The following is a 20710-nucleotide window of genomic DNA, read 5'->3' as shown; positions in this document are numbered from 1 at the left end:
GGCCTGGGGGCCCTTGCGGGAGCGGAACTCAGCCTCTGTAGCCGCGCCGCGCGCTCTCAGTTCTTCGGCTCCGCGCGCTCTCAGTTCTTCGGCTCCGCACGCTTTTTCCCAGTCTGCCGCCGCTGCTGCAGCCATGGCCCAGTGAGTGACGGCCTGCAGACCGCTGGGGAACTTTCCGAGGGCTGGCGCGGAGGGCGGAGCCACCCCTGGCGTCGCCTTGACCACGGGGGTCGCGGGAGCCCGGCCTCGTGGCGCCCGGACCCCCGGACCTTCAGGGTCTCAGCCCCGTCGGGCCCAGGCCCTCTGCCCCTCGCGGCGCCGCCGGGCGGATCCCCGTTTCCAGAAAGGGCTCGGCGGGGAGGGGACCGGCATGGCCGAGGGAAGCCAGGGCCCGAGCCGGAGGGGAAGTGGCTGGACGGTCGGCGGCTGTGCCTGCAGGGGCTTCTCCCCAGTGTGGGAGACGAGGACACCCGCAATGAGTCATTACCGGGTAGACTGGAGCGCAGCAAAGATTGCGTGCCCTCTTCCGTGCAGGATTAGTTGATCTCAAGAGAACCTGAGGTCCTTTGAAGTGGCAGAGTGTAGGGTGGCCTGTCTGTAGTGGCCTGGGAGGTGCGTGCCTGGGTTCTCAGAGGTGAAAGGGAGTAGGGGGACGGGAAAAGGAAGGCAGATTATTCATAGCAAGAACTAGGACACTCTTGGGTCCCTGAGTTGGAATGGATTAGGTGGAACTGATACATTTTTCTTTGTTTCCTTTCCTGGTCTTTTAGAGCTGACATTGCACTGATTGGACTGGCTGTTATGGGCCAGAACTTAATTTTGAACATGAATGACCATGGCTTCGTGGTAAGTCAGGAGGACACACACTCCTCTTGTGGGTTCTTGGTGTGCATTGGAGCACCGCTGCTGATCTCCAAGATCCTATACAACTTGAACTTATTTCTCTTGATGTAGTCCCTGTTGCTGCCCATGAGGTTTTTGCAAAGGAAGGAGAAGCACCAGTTCACGGGGTGTGTGTGTGTGTGTGTGTGTGTGTGTGCAGCTCCACCGTTCTCTGAAGGACAGTCTTGCTGAATACATCTGACAGTTTTGTAAGGTTGCAGCCTGAATAAAGTTACCCAGATCTTTTTTTTTTTTTTTAAGAATTTATTTGAGAGAAAGGGAGAGAGAAAGCACGAGCGGGGGAGGGGCAGAGGGAGAGGAAGAAGCAGACTCCCTGCTGAGCTCCATCCCAGGACCCCAGGATCATGACCTGAGCCGAAGGCAGACACTTAACTGACTGAGCCACCAGGTGCCCCATCTTACCCGTATCTTAAGGAGGAGGAATCCACACTGGGTTCCTAGAACTCTAACTTTATTGCCTAATGAGAACTGGGGTGAGTGAAAGTTTAAATAGTATAAACTCGGAGCTTGTTTCGATACAAAGAGTATGGGTGACAAAAGATAACAGTTTGCAGCAGCTGCTTCCTTGATTTGAGTGAGTCCCAATCAGCTAGTGACAGACTGCAGCCTGATTTTCCTCGGGCAGCTGACCTTTGCTTATAGTCATTTCTCTGCGTGGGTATGAGTAGAAGTTTCATTGTCACTTAATCCAGGATCTGAAGTTCTGGGTTCTGGATCTCCTAATCAGACCTTTTGTCCTTCTAGGTTTGTGCTTTCAATAGGACAGTCTCCAAAGTTGATGATTTCTTGGCCAATGAGGCAAAGGGAACTAAAGTGGTTGGTGCTCACTCCTTGGAGGAGATGGTCTCCAAGCTGAAGACCCCGCGGCGGATCATACTGCTCGTGAAGGCTGGTCAGGCTGTTGACGATTTCATTGACAGATTGGTGAGGCCAGCTCTGCTCCCAGCTGCTGCTGGTGGGGCAGCTTTTCTCCTTCAGTCCTACAGCTGTTTCACCAGTTTTTCCTTAAGAGATTTTTTTTTTCTCTTCAATGTCTGGATGTGAACTGCTTAGTTCAGACACAACAGTGCTTCAGTGTCTCAGTGTTGGTTAACTTGATTGGCACTAAGTAAGTCCACTAATTATCCTCAGGTGGTAATAATGCCATATGTATGAATTTCTGGGACACCAAGAGACATTTCAATTAGAATTCATTAACAGTAGGAACAGAAGAGTAGTAACCTCGGTGTCTATCTTTGATACTCCAAAAAACTTACTGTTTGGGTGTGCACTATGCATGTTTAGTGCTATTCACTAATAAACTTAGTGTCCAAACTTAGGCGTAGATTTCACTTTTTTCAGCGTTTGTATGAAGTAACAGTATGTAAATCGTTGTATAATTTAATATTTATAAATGATGAGATCCCCTTAGGGAATCCTAGGACTACGTGCTCGGTACTTATTTCTGAATGATTTGTTGGCTCTAGAAAATATATCTTTTTTGGAAGAGAAAACATATGTGTATGGGCTGCAGTGGGCATGCTAGGGCAGGCGGGTGACCCGGGGCTGAGTGCCCCAGAGCGGGCCTTTGTTGCACTTCTGACCCTGAGCATTAGCTGAAGGGGCCGTGCTTTGTGTAGCTGCTAATTCTGGTTCTTTAACACATCTTAGTCTGACCCCTCCTTTAGTCTCTCCCCCACGGCCCTAGGGCTAGGGGGTGGTGGGCTCACTCTGTCTTCCCCAAGCTGTCCTCTCACAGAAGGGCCGATGGCCACTCACCCACCGGGGTGGCAGTGGGAGAGGAGGAGCCAATGACGATGACAGGTTCTTCCCAAGGGAATGTGCCCGGCAGCGTCTGGTTGAAGCGCTGTTGCTGCGCGTGGTTTCTGGGGCGCCTCTGGGGCCCCTTCCCTCAACACACCTCACTGACAGGCCGTCAGTGGAGACAAGCTCACTGCCAGTGCCCTGCGACCTTGGGTGCTTCTCCCTCCAGCAAAACCCACAAAACCACACACAGCATATGGGTGAAGGGGAACGTGTGGAAATAACTTACGGAGATACGCAAAACCATTCTCAGTAATAGCTCCGGAAAAACCAAAGCATTAGCTGATGGGAAGAAACGTTTCGCTGTGAGAATGTAGTGACAATACACAAAGCCAAGGGATGAACATTCCTTTTCTACGGGAGTCCTGTTAACAGTGCGCGTGACTCTGCAGGGAGAGGAATTTGTAACCAGTGCCCTACCATTAAGAAAAAATGACCTAGAAAGGAAGAACACTGTGATAAGGGAAGGACGTACCAAGCTTTTTGTGTAGCGACATGTAAGCTGGTCACGATTAGCTATAGATGGAAGGGACTGGAAGGTGGTAGCTTATTCTAAAGCATAAGAAAATATGAAGTCATGTTCACCGGATCCTTGTGCAGGGAGACTGAATAATAACTAATAAAGTCAGCCTCGTTGGGCACTGCAGGAAGATGTGCTTGTTCGTGGCCTGGTCTCCTGCCATCTCCAGACAGGGCTGATCACGTCACCGAGTCAGGCACCAAACCAGCTGATGGCTGCTTCTGGAGCCCTACTCTGCTCTGGTCAGATTTTATAGGAAATGATGGGATCCTTTAGAATGAGTCCCGTTCCCAGTGTTCGGGACTGGAAAGCAGCCAGTGGCACACAGTGGAAATACAAAATTTTTCAACTAGGTTTTGGTTGTCGTAAAATTTTAAAGAGAACCATCTTCGTTGTGGAGAGTTCTGACAGGGTAGCTAGCCCCAACCTGGCGCCTAAGGCTCAGCTGCAGCCACAGGGAGGATTACTGAAAATGAAAACAACATGTGCTTTTAGATTGGATTTATCTGGGAGACAGTCTTGTTTGTTTTAATTGGTCAAGATACGTTCTATTTTGTCTTTCATTTCTTTGACCCAACTTAATGCTAGCGTCTGGTTACAGGTACCATTGTTGGACACTGGTGACATCATCATTGATGGAGGAAATTCTGAATACAGAGACACCACAGTAAGTATTCTTCAGTCTAAATTCTTCCCAGTTCTGACAACATTCTAGAAAAAAGTATCAACACACGTGATGAAAGAGGGGACTGTCCTTCTGCAGTGCTGATCCCGGGGCTTTGTGCGGACGCTGCTGTCCTCAGCCTCTGCTTCTGCTGAGACGTACCTGAGGTCTCCTAGGAAGGACTCCTGCTTAGATGCAGCAGGCAGGCGGTTCGTGCTTAGCTCTTCCCTCCTCCACCAGCAGCCCACGCCACGTCAGCGCACAGCGTGGTTGAGAACCACGGCTTGAGTGGCCTCGTGTGCTGGAGGGAGACCCTGTACCACCTCAAGTGCTGAGTGGCAGGAAGTCATACTCGTAGGAAACCAGCTCTTAAAAACCAAAACACCTTCCCCAAATCCACCAACTCTTAATGGGGTCCTATGGTCCTAGATCTTCCAGGAAAACGAGGATGTATGTTTGGCTTTATTTATTATTTCCCTTTGGGGGAAGGTTAGCTATTTTAAACTTCCATAGATTTATTTTTTCTTTTTATTAAGTAATCTCTGTACCCAACATGGGACTCAAACTCACAACCCCGAGATCAAGAGTCACATGCTTTACTGACTGAGCCAGCCAGGCTCCCTGGATTTTTTTTTTTTTTCCTAACTCCCAACTGAGAGGATTAAATTTCTTTTTAAAATTATTTATTTTAGTATTTATTTATTTTTTTAAGTAGGCTCCACACCCAGTATGGGGCTTGAAGTGAAGACCCTGAGATCAAAAGTTGCGTGCTCTACCACTGAGCCAGCCAGGCGCCCCGGGATAAAGTTCCCTGAATGATCAGGTCATTCTTGGATCCTTGGGTCATTTCAAGTCCAGCGTGGGTTCTCCATACCTGTCTTACACCTCCTCTCATTCATTGGGAGAAACTGTTCTGTTTGTTTTTTTAATTTGTAAAGATTTTATTTATTTATCTGACAGAGAGCACAAGCAGGTGGAGGGGCAGAGGCAGAGGGAGAAGCAGACTGTCTGCTGAGCAGGGAGCCCAATGCGGGGCTCGATCCCAGGACGCTGAGATCATGACCTGAGCCGAAGGCAGACACTTAACTGACTGAGCCATCCAGGTGCCCCTGGGAGAAACTGTTTATGGAAGCATAATGAAATTATTTTTCTCTCGTGTAGAGACGATGTCGCAGCCTCAAGGCCAAGGGAATCTTGTTTGTGGGGAGCGGAGTCAGTGGTGGAGAGGAGGGGGCCCGGTATGGTCCCTCACTTATGCCAGGAGGGGACAAAGAAGCCTGGTGAGTATCAAGGTGCCACCCCCATTTCAGCACAAGGGAGCCTGAGCTGTGGCGGGGGGAGGGGGGCTGTGGGCATCTCTGCCGCCCTGATCTCTGTGGGCCGGAGCGGTGGAGAGGATGGGAATTGTTCCTTTCTCCATACATTTTGCTGCTTTGACATCATATATGTGTGTGTTCTCTGTTATTCCCTCCAAGACTGATACTAGAAGTTCTGCACAGGCTTACAGAGTTCAGAGGCTTTAAGGAAGCCGTTCGAATAATGTCCTAGGCACTGTCTGGACTTAGAAGTCAAGTCTGCCTCTCTCAGTGATGTAGAACCCTAAAATAACTGTTTATTTAATAATCGTCTGAGTAATGGAAAAATCTGACAGGGCCTGTTTTGTCCCTGGGAAAGTGAGGTGGAAGTTTTGTATCTGACTTGGGGAGAAAACAAGTTTTATACTGTTCACTGTGCTGTACATAAGAGGAAGTATTGGTCACGGGGGGGTGGCGGTGATGTAAGAGCGGGGGTGCATAAGGCATAAGGGTAGGGGGCTGAGCGGGACAGAATCAAAATGAAAGGTGCAAGGAATAGTCACAGCCGACGTGCAGACTGAGGGGAAGCCGCTGCTGAGACTGCAGAGGGGGCGGCCGGACGGAGGGAGGGGGGTGAGCAGGAGAGAGAGAAACAGAAAAGGAGGCATCCTTCAGAGGGACATGTGGAGAGGTACCATTCTTTTCTGGAGGAGTTTGATTTCCAGATGCGCTAAAACTGTGGTATGTGTTAAAGTAAGGAGTGGTCAAACCTAATTCCCAGAGGCGAAGGGTTTCCCGGGGAAGGTTATTCTTCAAATGACCTCTGATGAGTAAGTCTGGGGATTCTCTGCAGTACGTGAAATCTAAAGATTTTATTTATTTGTTTGTTTGTTTGAGAGAGGGAGAGAGAGAGCGCGCGTGCATGTCAGCTGGGGGGGGGATCCCAAGCAGACTCCCCGTTGAGTGCAGAGCCCAACATCGGTCTTAATCTCACAACCCAGAGATCACGACCTGAGCTGACATCGAGTCGGAGGCTAACCCCCTGAGCCACCCAGGCGCCCCTGCAGTATGTGAAATCTAGAAGTAGATAGAGGCCTTCCTGCTTCTCAGAAGTTTACAAACGTTTATCTTGGGTGGACACGCAGCCGATACACATGAAAATATTTGACAACGCAGAGGTGCTCCAGGTGCTCATTGACTCAGTTTCTCAGACTGTCTGGCAAACTTGAGCATATATAAGACTCATTCAAATCGTTTGCTAAAAGTAACAGGAATGATGGTTAGTACAGTGCTTAATGTGGGGTCGCCTGGGTAGCTGAGTCGGTTAAGCGTCCAACTCTCGATTTCGGCTCGGGTGACGGTCTCAGGGTGGTGAGATCAAGCCCCAGCGGAAGTAGAAGTGGCGCCGTTACCTGAAATGCTCAGTTCGAGTTCAGTGAAGTTCTAAAGCTTCACGCGCAGCTGTCTTAGCTCTGACCCTGAGCAACCCCGGCAGGCCTGTGTCTTTACCAAAAACTTTTCGCGAAGAAGCCTGTATTGGTCAGTAGTGAGGAGAACAGAAGCAGAAAGCCTCGTGGGGCAGTGGGGGGGGTGGAGCGCAGCTGCTTTTTCTCTGGGAAGTCTTGCTGGGTTCTGCGCATGCGGAGTCATGCTGAGCCTGATAACACGCTGGCAGACCGAGGAAAGGCGTCTCCACAGGAACTTCCCTGTTGCTTGCTGTTTGGAGTCACAGCTCCTTTTATAGTGCAAAAGAAATTTCTCCTGGCTTTGATGCTTCCAGCTGGCCTTTCTGTCTTCTCTAACCAGATAGTCTGCAGCCTCTGAGGGCTTACCTCGGGCACTTGGCACAGTCATTACTTTTTTGAAGGTGGGAGGGCACTTGCACCTCCCATTTGAAAGAAAAAGATTAGGGGGGGGTCCTTGAGTATTTAATTGAGATATCAGTCCCTCTTTTCAGCAGCTAAACTACACGGTTCCTTCCCACAGGCCCCACATCAAGACAATCTTCCAAGGCATCGCTGCGAAAGTGGGAACGGGGGAACCCTGCTGTGACTGGGCAAGTTCTGGCTCTTCTTTCAAGCCAGCCGGTAACACAGGCACAGACATGACAAAGTGCGCAGAGCCAGGACCACCTTGGTGCCAACAGTTAGTTTTGTGACAAGCTTCTCAATCTTGAAGTCGCTAGCACAGCTGAGGCCTAAGATTCATGCCTGTTTTACGTGTCCTTGCGTCTTATCTGACTATTTCAGAGCCTTGAGGTTGGTATTAAAAACAGCCCTCCTCAGTTCATGTAAGAGTTGGAATTCTTAAGAAGGCACAGCAGGGATGAGGTGAAGTGAGACTTGTTTTATTAGCAGCGTGACTTCATGAAAATGAAGAAAATGTCAGAATCAAAGGTGGGCTCTGACGGCCTGCATGGAAGGAGGACTGAATGGCTGGTGCTGTCCGATGTCCTGGCCACGGATGTGGAAAATCTCTTTCCTGTAGCTTGGGACGCAGGTATTCTGCGCTGGAACAGAGTATGCGGCGCATGGCCTTTTGCCTTCACAACACGGGAGGGAGGCCTGTGCTCACTCCTGTAGGCCTCCCTTCCTGCATTTTGTGTGGCTGCTGAAACCAGTTTCATCCCGACTGCAGCCTCAGTCCAGGCCGTGGGCGGGAGGAGCACTAGGCTGAGAGACCTGACCTGTGACTCTGGCTCTCTGTTCACTGTGGGACATTAGCGAGTCAGTCAGAAAAGTGTTCTTGTCCGTAGCATATGAGGGGTGGGCTGGGTGGTCTCCGAGGTCTCTTTAGCTCCTAATCCCCTTTATTAGTTTTATTTCATATGAGGGGGGTAAAAGATGGAAGAAGTCCTGAGGCGTATGAGGAATGAGGGGAGGCCTGACCACACCCGGTGATGGCAGCTGTAGACCCCGGTGCTGGTCCCTCCATCTTAACCCGTGGTTCCTGAGTCGGGCAAAGTCTGCTTAGGGTGGAGAGAGGCTGGGCTGGATTTGGAGGGTTGAGGATTTTCTCATTAGTATGAAGGACTGGGAAGGGAACTTTCAGGCCTCGACAGTCGATTTTACTACAGTAAAAGGACAGCCACGGTCACTCCTTTGTAGACACACTTAGGACAGAATCATGAAGGAAAACCAGGACTGGCCCTGCTGTGTCTTGATCGAGTCGGGGGTTGACGTTCCATGGCCTCAAGGCTCACTCTCAGGATATTGAGAAAACGGGTACAGATACTGAAAGCAGGCACTCCTTCGTTCGTTCTTGAAGTTACAGGAAGGATGGGGTGAAGTAAGATGTTATTAGCCATGTTGCTAAGCAGCCACAGAGGTGTCAGAATCAGAAGGGGGCAGGTCGGTGTGGAAGCTCGGACGGCGGAAGTCTCTGATGTGAACTCCACCGTGTGGACCCCGGCGGTGACAGCAGAGACGCTCGGGTCAAGCCGAGCCCGGGTCCACGGCGCGGGTGGACGCCTGTCGTGGAGATGGGTGTGGCTGATGCAGAGCCCGCTGCCGCCGAATATTTGACCCCGATACTCCCTTTGTTCTGATTCCTGGCCCACTAAGCGATTTTCAGAGGATTTGGTTCCCCGCGCAGCTCGTCTGTAGGGACAGAATGTGCCGTCGGGCTAACACTTGTAACTACTAAAATCCATAGTTAAGTTTCTTACCCTAAATTCATAAGCTGGCATTCTGACTGTAGACATCTTGCCGACTTTATTATAAATCCGTATCTTGTCAGCTGTGAGACGCTGGCACGGACACGTTTCTGGGCTTACCAGGCTGCGGGCCAGACCAGGGTCTCAGGTCATTTTACCCCTTGGTAGCCATTAGAAACAACTACAACACATTTATATATTTTTAACAGTGCCAGTGGTTTAGTTAGCCAACTTACCGTAACCCCCGGTGGCTAGGAGAGTGCTGACCTCGGGAAGAGGAGGCCTTTCACTTGAGGGCAGGGCTGGGAGCCAGGGGCCTTCATAACGAGGGAGGGTGGGAAATGCAGGCTGACGAGCTGTGGGCGTGGAGGCTTGGAAAAGCCTTGGGAGGAACGAATTCAGAGTGAGTTTGAAGGAACACTGGACGGGTGTGAAGCTTGTATTGAATTGTTACATAGTGATGCTTAATTTTAAAAATACTACAGATATTTGCTTCCTATTTGTTATTTTTTGTATGGGGAGGGAGCCTCGCCAAAGAATTTGATGCGGGTGTTTCTGGGGTGTTCCCTGCCTCTGAAGGCCCCCTGGTGCCCGTCGCCCCGACAGGTGGGAGACGAAGGAGCGGGGCATTTCGTGAAGATGGTGCACAATGGGATCGAGTACGGGGACATGCAGCTCATCTGCGAGGCGTACCACCTGATGAGGGACGTGCTGGGCATGGGGCACGACGAGATGGCAAAGGTGAGTCCTGGGCCCTGCCTCCGGGCTGCAGCAGCCGAGCCCTGCTCAGGTGAGAGGGGTTTGCCGGTGACAGTGAAGCCTTCCGCCACCTCCTTTATGTGGTCCTGCTGGTGGCAGGATGGACTCGGCCCCAGGGGCGCGGGCGGCTCAGCGGGTGAAGCGTCAGCCTTCGGCTCAGGTGGCGATCTCAGGGCCCTGGGATCGAGGCCTACGTCGGGCTCTCTGCTTAGGTGAGAGCCTCCTTCTCCCTCTCACTCTCACTCTCTTAAGTAAATAAATTTAAAAAAAAAATAAAAAAAGATGGACCCAGCTGATTTAAGGGAAGCTGTCCCATAGGATAGCGAGCCCCTGAGCCGGAAGTCCCCAGAGAATCGTGGCGGTGATCATTAACCACCATTTAGTGGCCCTTCCGGTGTCAGGCCTGTGTCCTTTTATGGTCATTACCTCGTTTGGTTCCCCCCATTGTCCTGTAGGGGAGGTGGCAAAGAAGCTCGCTTTCCTGGTCAGGTTGGGACTGGCTGTTTGACAGTTAATCAAAAGTTAGTCAGAGTGGGGGAAACAAACATTCCCCCCCAACATATTATGAGCCCGATGTTCAAACACACAGCAAAGCTGAAAGAACTTGGTAGTGGACACTGGTGCACACGCCCCCACATTCTCCGGCTAGCATTTTACTACTCGTGCTTTATCGGATGTCTGTCCCTCCCTCTATCAGTTGATCTTCTAAAAATACATTTCAAGGTAAACACCAGTACTCTTTTCTCTGAAGACTTCAGCATCGTTCCTAGGTAAACATTTATTTTAACTGAAAATAGAGGAAGCCACATTCATCGCCAGTCCAGTCCTTTCCTCGAAGTTTGGCTCTGCTGGCCATCATCGTCCTCTTTCTCATCATCTAGAATTTCCACTTCCGGTGACTTTGAGTGGAACATGATTTAGGGACACTTGTTTGCAAGGTGCACACTGCAGAATCCTTCCTGGTATTTTACAGCTTTTCCTCCTTATTTTTTTGTTTTAAAGTTTATTATTTTTTTAGGAATCTCTACACCCAGCATGGGGCTTGAACTCACAACCCCAAGATCAAGAGTTGTACCCCCCACTGACGGAGCCCCCTGGGCGCCCCTCCTCCTAACTTTCAAACGTGTCGTCCCCACTTCATTTCACTGGCTTGCCTTTACTCTTCTTTCCAAAACAGTTTAACTTTATTTTCATAGAAACAGTGCTTTTCTTTTTGTGTGTTCAAATGTAATTGATTTACTTAAAACGTAACGTATTTTTATATACAAGCGCTGTTCTGTATGCCAGGAACTGTCCTAAGTGTTGGGGATGTGGTAGCGAGAAAACCCAAGTCCCTGCCCGCACGGAGCTGGGAAGACATGGTGGTAACTCCACGGACAATGTAACACCAGCTGGTAGTGACTGTTAAACAGAAGAGGAAACGGGGGTGAGGAGTAGGTCAGTGAGCAGGGAAGGCCTCCGAGGAGGCGATGGTGTGGGTCTGAGGGGAGAACCGTGCTGGTCAGCAGCCAGCATCACCAGGCTCAAATCAAATCAGACCGACTCGTGGGGAGCAGAAAACGCAACCCGGGGAGCTGGGCTCAGAGCCGTGAGCCTCGAGGGCGGAGCAGACCGTGAGCCCCGGCCAGCACCCGAGGGGAGGGCGGTGAGCCAGGTCGGGCCTCCGCGTGGCCGGCTCCGCTCACGCTGTGCGTCTCACGCCCTGCACTAGGCGTTCGAGGAGTGGAACGAGACGGAGCTCGACTCATTCCTCATTGAAATCACGGCCAGCATTCTCAAGTTCCGGGACGGCGACGGCGGGCACCTGCTGCCGAAGATCAGGGACAGCGCGGGGCAGAAGGGCACGGGGAAGTGGACCGCCATCTCAGCCCTGGAGCACGGCGTTCCCGTCACCCTCATCGGTAACGTGCGGCCTCCGGCCGAAGCCCCTCGTCTCGCTGTTTCGCTCTTGCTGTCCTTCTGGGGGTTGGTGTAGACCGGCCGCCGAGGACGGGGCCTTGGGGAGGACGTGTGCAGCCTTCGTCAGCGCGCGGTGCCTTCTGCTCCGCGGCGTGAGAGGCGACCCTCTTGAATCTGTTCCTGATAAGCTTCTCCCAGTCACGCGGGCTTTGAGATGCAGGTGGGAGCTCCTGGCTTTCTCATCCACTTCGACCTTTGGGATAGCTGTGGTCTTAGGATTGAGCTGTGGTCAGTGACCTCCATGACTTCCTAATGGGGAAGGTCACGGTAACGAAATTCTTCATACCAGAGTTCACCAGATGACATAAGCTCACGTCCTCAGCATTAATTGTTAATATTTTCATTAGGTTCCCCCCCAATATTTTATTTATTTATTACTTTATTTTATTTAAAGGTTATTTATTTATTTTTAAGTAATCTCTATACCCAACATGGGGCTTGAACTCATGACCCTGAGATCAAAGTCACATGCTCTTCCTACTGAGCCAGCCAGGCGCCCTTCCCCCAGATATTTTTAAAATAAAATATTACCTATACATTTCAGGTCCTTTAATATTCTCTTCCTTCTTTCCTTCCCCCCCCCCTTTTTTTTTAAAGATTTTATTTATTTGACAGAGAGACAGCCAGCGAGAGAGGGAACACAAGCAGGGGGAGTGGGAGAGGGAGAAGCAGGCTCACAGCGGAGCAGGGAGCAGGGAGCCCGATGCGGGGCTCGATCCCAGGATCCTGGGATCACGCCCTGAGCCGAAGGCAGACGCTTAACCACTGAGCCACCCCGGCGCCCCTCCTTCCCCTTTGTTTAGAAGAAAGCCACTATCCTGACCATTGGTGTGTGTCCTTTTCACACGATTCTTTTAGAGGAGCGAGCTAAGCAGTAAACTCAAGAAGACGTGGGGCGAAGGAAATCCTAGAAAGTAGAAATAAACAGAGAACAAATAATAAGAGGATTTATAAAACCACGAGTTGGTCCTTTAGGAATAAAATAGGTGCACTTCTGGCAGGATCGAAAACGGACAGTGAAACAAGGTGCCTCGCGTGCTGAGTGAAAGGCTCATCCTTGCTCCTGGCAGAACGGCTCCCCCGCCCATAAAACAGAGGTTTTCCTCCCTGCTCGTCCGGTTACAGTTGCCTTTGTCTCCCTGCTGCCCTCCCTGCTGCCCTCCCTGCTGCCCTCGTGCGGTGGGGCTCCCTGCGGCCAGGGCGCCGTGAGGAGGCGCGCGTTGCTGAGGCAGCTCTGGGCCGCGGGCAGGGGACCGAGGGCACGACAGTGGCAGGAGTGTCCGCTGACTGCTCTGGAGAGTATGGTAGGTTCGTGTGAGGGGCTCCGCACCCCTTCCCCCAGTGGAAGGCAGGCCAGGCTTCATCCCCGGGGGGGCGCCCTTCGTGTTCGTTGAACTCATGGGGAAGCACGTCTTCGAGCTGACGCTTGGGTAACCGGGAGGGTTGCGCCACCCCGGCCTCCTTGCACCAGCTGTGTGACAGCGACGCTTCCGGCCCCGGCGCCCAGTCATCGTGAGTGTGCACGGCCGGGGGGGGGGGTGCTGCCCGAGGACAGCGATGGTGGCTCGTGGGTTCCGAGTGTGGGCAGTGCTGTCAAGTGGATGGCCGTCCCCGTTCCTCGAAACCGAAGTCCGGAGGTTTTACTTCATTTTGTGCAGGGGAAGGATTAGTTAGAGTAATTTACTCTGATTCTATAAATTATCAGTTGAGCAGGTCGCCTTTTCCAAAGGCTAATTTTTGAAGATGTTAAGTGTCTTGACATTAAAGTACTGCATTGAAATGCTTACTCAAATGAAACAAAATTGTGGTCATCGGTGTACTGGAAACTAAACTTCAATAATTAGAAAATGGAGCTTTTGGGGCACCTGGGTGGCTCAGTCGGTTAAGTGTCTGCCTTCGGCTCAGGTCATGATCCTGGGGTCCTAGGATCGAGCCCCGCGTCGGGCTCCCTGCTCGGCAGAGAGCCTGCTTCTCCCTCTACCTCCACCCCTCCCCTCCTGCTCATGCTCTCTCTCTCTTTTTCTGTCAAAAATTAATAAAATCTTTTAAAAAAAGAAAATGGAGTTTTTGAGGGGCGAGTCTGTTATTTCTCAGTGTCCTGCAGTTTCAGACAACCCCATGTCAAGGCAGGGCCACCGTCGTTGAGCATCTGGCCGAATTCCAAGGCTGCCTGTTACTAACTAGTTTTCAAGGGGTAGTGAGTGCTTCTCAAGAAGAGTCTTTGGTGAGCATTTAAAAATTAAAGTCCTGTCAAGTGAAATTATAATTTTACGTGTGGCCCAACAGAGTAATTCTGAATAATAGTGGTTTTGCTTCCTTGTTTTTTCCCCAGAACTCCTCCCTTTTATTTTTTTTTTAAAGATTTTATTTTTAAGTGATCTCCACACCCAGCGTGGGACTCGAACTTACAGCCCCGAGATGATGAGTCACAGGAGCCACGACCGAGCCTGCCAGGCTCTCGGAACTCCCCTTTTGAATTTCATGTTGGTCTTTGGGATTGATATCTACATTTATGTTGGAAGATTGACTTGTTTGGAGTTTTAGTTACCAAATTAACTGTCTAGAGGTTTTTATAAGTTCAAAACTTTTTATAAGTTTAAAAGTTCTTTCTGAGCCAGGTTAAATTTTGTGGCCTAACACTGACACTTCCAGCTCTTTGTACAATTGGAAATCCAGCTCTTTTTCTAATTTTCCTCATCCTCTCTGGCTTGCGTGTACTCTTTTCTCTCCGGTTTTACGAGTGACCTTCGATCCCCTCCCCTACGCAGGAGAAGCAGTGTTTGCTCGATGCTTATCGTCTCTGAAGGATGAGAGGATTCAAGCTAGCAAAAAGCTGAAGGGTCCCCAAAAGATTCAGTTTGAAGGCGATAAGAAAGCATTCCTGGAGGATATTCGGAAGGTGGGGCCCAGTCCGTTCCGCGGTGGTCGTGGGTGCCTCGGGTGGCAGTGGGGATGGGAGGACGCGGGAGGCCCGGGCGGGGGTGGCAGAGTCCTGCCCTGTCCTGGTACCACTGTCCACGCTAGGACCCGCACTGCCGGCGGGGAGGACGTGGCTAACTCCAGCTCTGGGGTGTCCGTCCTTCTTCAGGCCCTCTACGCTTCCAAGATCATCTCGTATGCACAAGGCTTTATGCTGCTAAGACAGGCGGCCACGGAATTTGGCTGGACCCTCAACTACGGTGGCATCGCCCTGATGTGGAGAGGGGGCTGCATCATCAGGAGGTGAGTGCGGGCCACACACCACGCCACCGTGCTGAGAGTGGTGGTCTCTGCATCTGTGTGGACGGTGGCCCTGGGACTGGCGCCGTGAGTCCCCTAACTGGCGACAGGACAGGTGTAGGTGGTCACGTCCCACTTTTTTCCTGTATGTCAGCCGTTCTGACTACATTGTCTACACCCTTTAAAGTAGCTCTGTGAGAACCGTCGCGCCCTCTGGCCTTGCGTCTTGGGACTCTGGCTCCCTGTTTTCACTGAGCGAACAGCTGGCTCTGAGGGGTGAGGAGTAACTTGGTGTGTCGCTAGGGTGCGTGTCCGCTTCCGGTTTGTCCCCCTGCTTTCTGCCGGGCACTCAGCGTGCGGAGGTTAAGATTCATGATTTCTTCCCTCTTGATCATTTCAGCGTGTTCCTAGGAAAGATAAAGGACGCATTTGATCGGAACCCACAACTTCAGAATCTGCTACTCGACGACTTCTTTAAGTCAGCTGTCGAAGACTGCCAGGTAGGCCGCGCAGAGCTGGGTGCTGGGAATTTTGTTTTTTCACTTCCCTGCCTCGGTGCACATGGGGTTCTGTCGCTTAGAAAGGAAGCGGCTCTCGTCTCCGTGGGCTGACCCCTCGTCTTTGGCTTGTTTTGGCTCAGGGCTCGTGGCGGCGGGCGGTGAGCACCGGGGTCCAGGCGGGCATCCCCATGCCCTGCTTCACCACGGCCCTTTCCTTCTATGACGGCTACAGACACGAGATGCTCCCGGCCAACCTCATCCAGGTGAGCTTTCCGAGCAGGTGATGGACGGTAACCCGGCTGGTGCCTCACGGCGGCCTGTCCACGCGTTATTCCAACCAAACCGACTTCTCGTTTTCCAGGCTCAGCGGGATTACTTCGGGGCTCACACTTACGAACTCTTAGCCAAACCTGGACAGTTTATCCACACTAACTGGACAGGCCATGGTGGCAGCGTGTCGTCCTCTTCCTACAATGCCTGATCAGGCCGGTCCCCCGCCACGATCCCCCGGACTGGGACATTCCACTGGCCGCACGACACTGCTTACACAGCCCTCCGCCCTCCTCTGCTCAGACCTCAGAAGATAAAGTCCCATAAGAGATCCTGAAAGTCACCGTGCGCGCACGTGTGAAGGAGCTCTGCAAGGAGCACTGTGCCCTCTGCCCTAGCCTCCCAGGGCCGAGCAGGAGGCGAGCATGTGCGCGCTGGCGTGAATCAGCTCCGGGGAGCCGTTTTCCACGCGTCCCTGTGCTGAGGGAGGCGGGGCGGTTCCCCTGCTAGAGGCACCCGCAGATGGGAAGGGCTTCTGTGGGATTTGCTCAAACTGGAACCTTTGTATCACGTCGTAGATTCCCCATTTTTCTCTACTTAATAAAAGGTACTTTCAATGTCTGCTTCTTCTCTAGACTCTTCTGTATCTCCCCTCGGCCACACTGAGCCATTCTCCCCACTGGCAGAAAGGTCTGCGGCCCGTTTCGGCACATGGGAGCCTGTTTCCTTCTAGCCTTGTTCACTTTTTCCTCTCCATTAAAACAACAACAACAACAACAACAACAAAAACCCCTCCAGAACAATACGAGAAACACCAAAGTTAGGATCCTGATGAACTGTGCCGGGAAGGACGAGGAGGCGACACAGGGACCCGAGTGTTTTCTCAGGTTGGGCGCTGGGTCCACGGATGTTCACCGACACAGTCTTCGTGCCTTTTGTGTGTTGTGTGCCACGCTTCGTACGAAATGTTTTAGGGAGCTACATTTCAGTGACACGGGGGGCTCAGTGTGCCCTGCCTCATTCCCCCTCCTGGGCCCGCCTCTTTCTGTTCGTCCCTAAGCCCGGCGCAGGGGCGTGGGGTGGGAACGTTAGCAACCTAAGCCTACTCCTTGAATCCGGCCTTTTCACTCCATCTTGTTTACTTAAGACGTCCTGCTGGCGTACTTACTGATAGTGTCGTGTGGCCTGGCGCCAGGTAATTGTTTTATTCCAGCAGCTTAACTCCAGAAGATTTCTCTGGAATGCTTACAAAGTCCTGCGAGTATCCTAGAATAGAGCAAAGGGCTTCCTTGTTTTGACAGCTGGTGTGTAATCTGACCTCTGACCTCTTTCAGGAAAGTGCAGGGGCTCGCAGAGCTGACATGGGAGGCGATCCTTTTCATTAAATGTTTAGCTTTTGAAGCTCTCAACCTGGATGTGAGTACTTAGCTGGACGTGGCTCTGTCACCCTTCCCCACCCCCGCCTTCAAGTAGAGGTGCTGAGTCACTGCTCAAGACAGCATTTTGTTTTTCTTTTGAAGATTTTATTTGTCAGAGAGAGGGAAGGAGAGAGCACAAGCAAGGGGAGCGGCCAGCAGAGGAAGAAGCAGGCTCCTCGCTGAGCAGGGAGCCCGACCTGGGACTCGATCCCAGGACCCTGGGATCGTGACCTGAGCCGAAGGCAGACGCTTCACCAGCTGAGCCACCCAGGCACCCCGACAGGGTTTTTTTTTTTTTTAAGGGATGTGAACCCCTCGATGCAGCTTTCCTCCCAGGTGATCTCTGACCACTCGCTCTGAGGCGGACAGGCGCTGCTAGGATGGAGAGCGCGTTCCTCCGAAGAGACGCGAAGTGCGGGGTGAGAGGCTAAGCGTCGAAAGCGTGGAATGTAAAGCTGGACCGTCTGAAATCCTACCGATCACGTGCAATAGAACTAGGCTCTGCTCAGCATCCAGAAGCTATGAAGCCTCAGATCAGCAACCCCCCCACTAGCTGTAGGGCTTTCGGCAAATTATTTACCATCCCTGCTCCCAGTTTTCTCATTTGTAAGACGGGATAATAGTACCTGTCTCCTCAAGGCTGTTTTGTGCATTCATGGAGTGAAGAACAGGCCAGGGCCTGGAGGTAATAAGCACCTCTGTGTGGCGTTATTGCCACTGCAGGCCGCACCTGTCCCTGAAGCAGCGGGACTTCTGCGGTTTAGACACCAGTTTACGTCTCAGCGCCCAGCGGTGAGTTCGCTCTGCAAGCCCAGCCTCAGGACGGTCCTGGTGGCGTCCTCCGTGTGCCACACGGCCGGGCGTGGCAGTTGGGACAAACGCCTTCCAGGGGGCGGTGGAGGCCGGGGGAGCTTCTCAAACTACACAAGCCCCTAGCGCCGGGGGTGGGTCTTGAGGAAAAGGGCAGATTCGGATTCAGCAGGACGGGGTAAGGCCCCGCACTGGGCGTTTCTAACTGGCTCCCAGGCGATGCCACGCGGGCCACGGACCAGACAGAAGATCCGAGCGCACAGGTGGACTCGGCAGCAGCGCCCAAGGCCTCCACCTGCCAGTTCTTCATCTGCACAGCGGGGCTGGGAACTACTTCCCCAGGTTACCGGGGCGATGAGTGAGATCACACAGGTACTTGGCACAGCACCCGGCACACAGCGAGGGCACAATAAGAGGAAGCTGTTTGTCCTGTTAAGGAAAGTGACAGTCTTTTGCCGAGGCCCTTGCTGGGGTGACTGTTTTTACTAGAAAGGCGCTCGTGCTGTTTGAGTTTTACATCCTGGGACGGACCTGAAAAACAGATCAGTGAAACCTCGGTTCGCCCCTGGAAGGTCAGCCCCGCCGTGACCTCTCCGTTGCTCTGCACATCGCTGCCCCTCTGTGCCCGTGTACTTTCTCGTCTGCACAGAAGGGGCGGTGAGACTCCCTCACAGAGCTGTTCTGAGGCCGACATCAGTGCCCGCCCCACAGGGACAGCTCTGCAGGGTTGGCTGTCACTTACCAGCTCCTGTGCCAGGTGGCGGGCCAGCAGCTCTGAACGTGCTGGAGGTGAGCACACAGGGGTTCTGGCCCATGCGGGGACAGACTGGTGGCTACTCCAGGAAAGGGCCTCTCTGGGCAGAAATCCTAGGCCCACTAATGGCTTCAGCCACAGCTTCTGCTTCATTTGGGACAGAGAGGTTGTTGGTAAAGACCGATGCATCAGACATGGGAGCAGACAGGATTTCTCAGCAAGGGGACTTCAGGCAGGGGACTGACAGGTGTTAGACATTCACCGACGCCGACGTGGAGCCCCTCCTTTCAGGAGAGGCAGAGGGGCTTCAGGACAGGTGTCCTTCTCTTAGCACGTATGTTAGTATATACGTAACATGTCCACAGTCCAGGAACGCTGCACGTTGCTCCAGTTACCGCTGAGCGGTGTATAGGAAACTGCCCTAAACTCAGGTAATAACCATCTTTATCCTAATTCTGTGGCTTGGGAGCTGGAAGGGCACGGGGGCATAGCTTGTCTCTGTTCCACAGTATCTGGGCCTCAGCAAAGGCTTGAAAGCTCGGGACCACTCCGTGGCTGCGGTCACTCGGAGGGGGTCTGTCCGCTTCATTCATCTGGTGGTCGATGCTGGCTGCGGGGACCTCAGCTAGGGCTGAGATGTGGCCTCGCCGTGTGGCCTCGGGCTGCCTCACGGCATGGCAGCCTCCGGCGCGGCGACCTTCTTCCCCGGGGGCTCGGCTCCCAAGCTGGGTGTTCCGGGTAACAAAGCAGGCACGACGTTGCCTTTGAAGACCGAACCGTGGGCGCCGCACAGCGTTATTTCCGCCACTTTACGTCAGTTACAAGCAAGTCATAAGCACCCCAGATTCAACGGGTGGAGGACGAGACGCTACCCCTCGATGGCAGCGTGGGCCACGTTCTAGAGGAGCACGTGGGTCAAGAGATATTGGCTCGATTTTTCGAGCCGGTATCTGTCACCTATGCTTCCCCAGAAAAAGACAATTTGTGACATGGAGGAGTCAGGACCTCTGGCCCTATTTGGGCGTTTTCCTGAGTGTCTCCCACTGTATAAATGGCACATACAGGAATAGAATAATAACTGTGCGCCAGGCGCCGTTGGAGGTGAACTCCATCAACACCACGCCCTCTGAAGCAGGTACTGTCACTCCGCCCAGGGTACAAACCAAGCACACGGATGGTCTGGTTACCCCTGACGCACTGTAACCAGAACACGGCCGCCAGAGCCCCTGCACTCGACCCCTGCACCGCCGTCCTGCTCGCGTGCACAATCCACGCCTCCGCTCGGCCACCGGCACGCTTCCGGAGCACCTGCCACGTGCCGAGCGCTGGGCCAGGGACGGCGTGTCCATGGGGAGGGCAGCAGTCCTGACCTCGGGAGCTGACAGAATCCACACGACAGCCAAGGGAGATTGATTGTTTAGAATCAGCATTTTACAGGGCAATTTTAGAGGAAAAAAATGATGACCGTTATTGAAGTTTAAGTCATGGCCCCCTTTTTAACGCAGCTGAAAAGGATCCAGGAAGCCCGCAAATGTCCCCATTTTACCTACGCTGAGGGCGTGCGCTCGGAAGCCAGGCTGCGGCTAATCCGATCTGGGCTCCACCACTTCCCAGCATGTTAATCTCTGTGCTCTGGGACCAAGTCCTCTCACCTCTGTGACCTTGTTCCCTCACATATCAAATGGGGTACCAGTACCTACCTGTGAGGGCAGCTGAGAGATGAAACAGGCGTCTAGAACAGCCCAGGAGCTAGTAAGCCCTGGGGAAGGTAGCATCACTGCCGGCAGGGCCAGTCTTATTTCACAACGTGGCACAACGCTGACATCTAGTGGCCAGTGGGCGTGGCTGGTTCCTTACCGGGCAAAATCCCTCCCTCCAAACAGATCCATTCTCGGTGATGAAATACCTCAGCTCTGGACCTTCCTCTATCAGACTCTGAAGTCCGTGGGTACTCCGCAGACCACTAGAATAACTAGAATAAAGCCACTGCTTTATTTGCACATATATATGTGTATATAATTTTTTTTTAGAGAGGGCGGGGTGGCAGAGGGGGAGGGAGTGAGAGAATCCCAAGCGGACTCCCCACACAGTGCGCAGCCCGATGTGGGTCTCAGTCTCAGGATCCTGAGATCAGGACCTGAGCCAAAATCAAGAGTCAGATGCCTAACCGACTGAGCCACC

The 20710-nt window shown here is 52.5% G+C and overlaps 1 protein-coding gene across 1 annotated transcript; it reads left to right on the top strand.

Annotated features, from left to right (window-relative positions):
• Positions 1–7: 7 nt before the first annotated feature.
• On the top strand, positions 8–16168 carry PGD (phosphogluconate dehydrogenase). The gene is made up of 13 exons (XM_045776842.2): positions 8–141; positions 771–846; positions 1648–1827; positions 3828–3893; positions 5052–5170; positions 7172–7241; positions 9447–9581; positions 11311–11500; positions 14327–14457; positions 14647–14780; positions 15178–15277; positions 15418–15540; positions 15639–16168. The coding sequence occupies exons 1-13, from the start codon at positions 134–136 to the stop codon at positions 15756–15758; spliced, it is 1452 nt and encodes a 483-aa protein (XP_045632798.2). The 5' UTR covers positions 8–133; the 3' UTR covers positions 15759–16168.
• Positions 16169–20710: the final 4542 nt, after the last annotated feature.

This window comes from Ursus americanus, chromosome 33 (assembly GCF_024610735.1).
Source record: "Ursus americanus isolate L20-20 chromosome 33, mUrsAme1.1.p, whole genome shotgun sequence".
In the NCBI taxonomy this organism is placed as follows: Eukaryota; Metazoa; Chordata; class Mammalia; order Carnivora; family Ursidae; genus Ursus; species Ursus americanus.
The sequence above is the reverse complement of the archived record's forward strand: the minus strand, read 5'-3'. Positions and strand labels throughout refer to the sequence as shown.

Coding starts and splice junctions, on each gene's coding strand:
- PGD (XM_045776842.2), top strand. Junction 847..1,647: donor TGAATGACCATGGCTTCGTG/GTAAGTCAGGAG, acceptor TTGTCCTTCTAG/GTTTGTGCTTTCAATAGGAC. Junction 15,278..15,417: donor CAGCTGTCGAAGACTGCCAG/GTAGGCCGCGCA, acceptor GTTTTGGCTCAG/GGCTCGTGGCGGCGGGCGGT.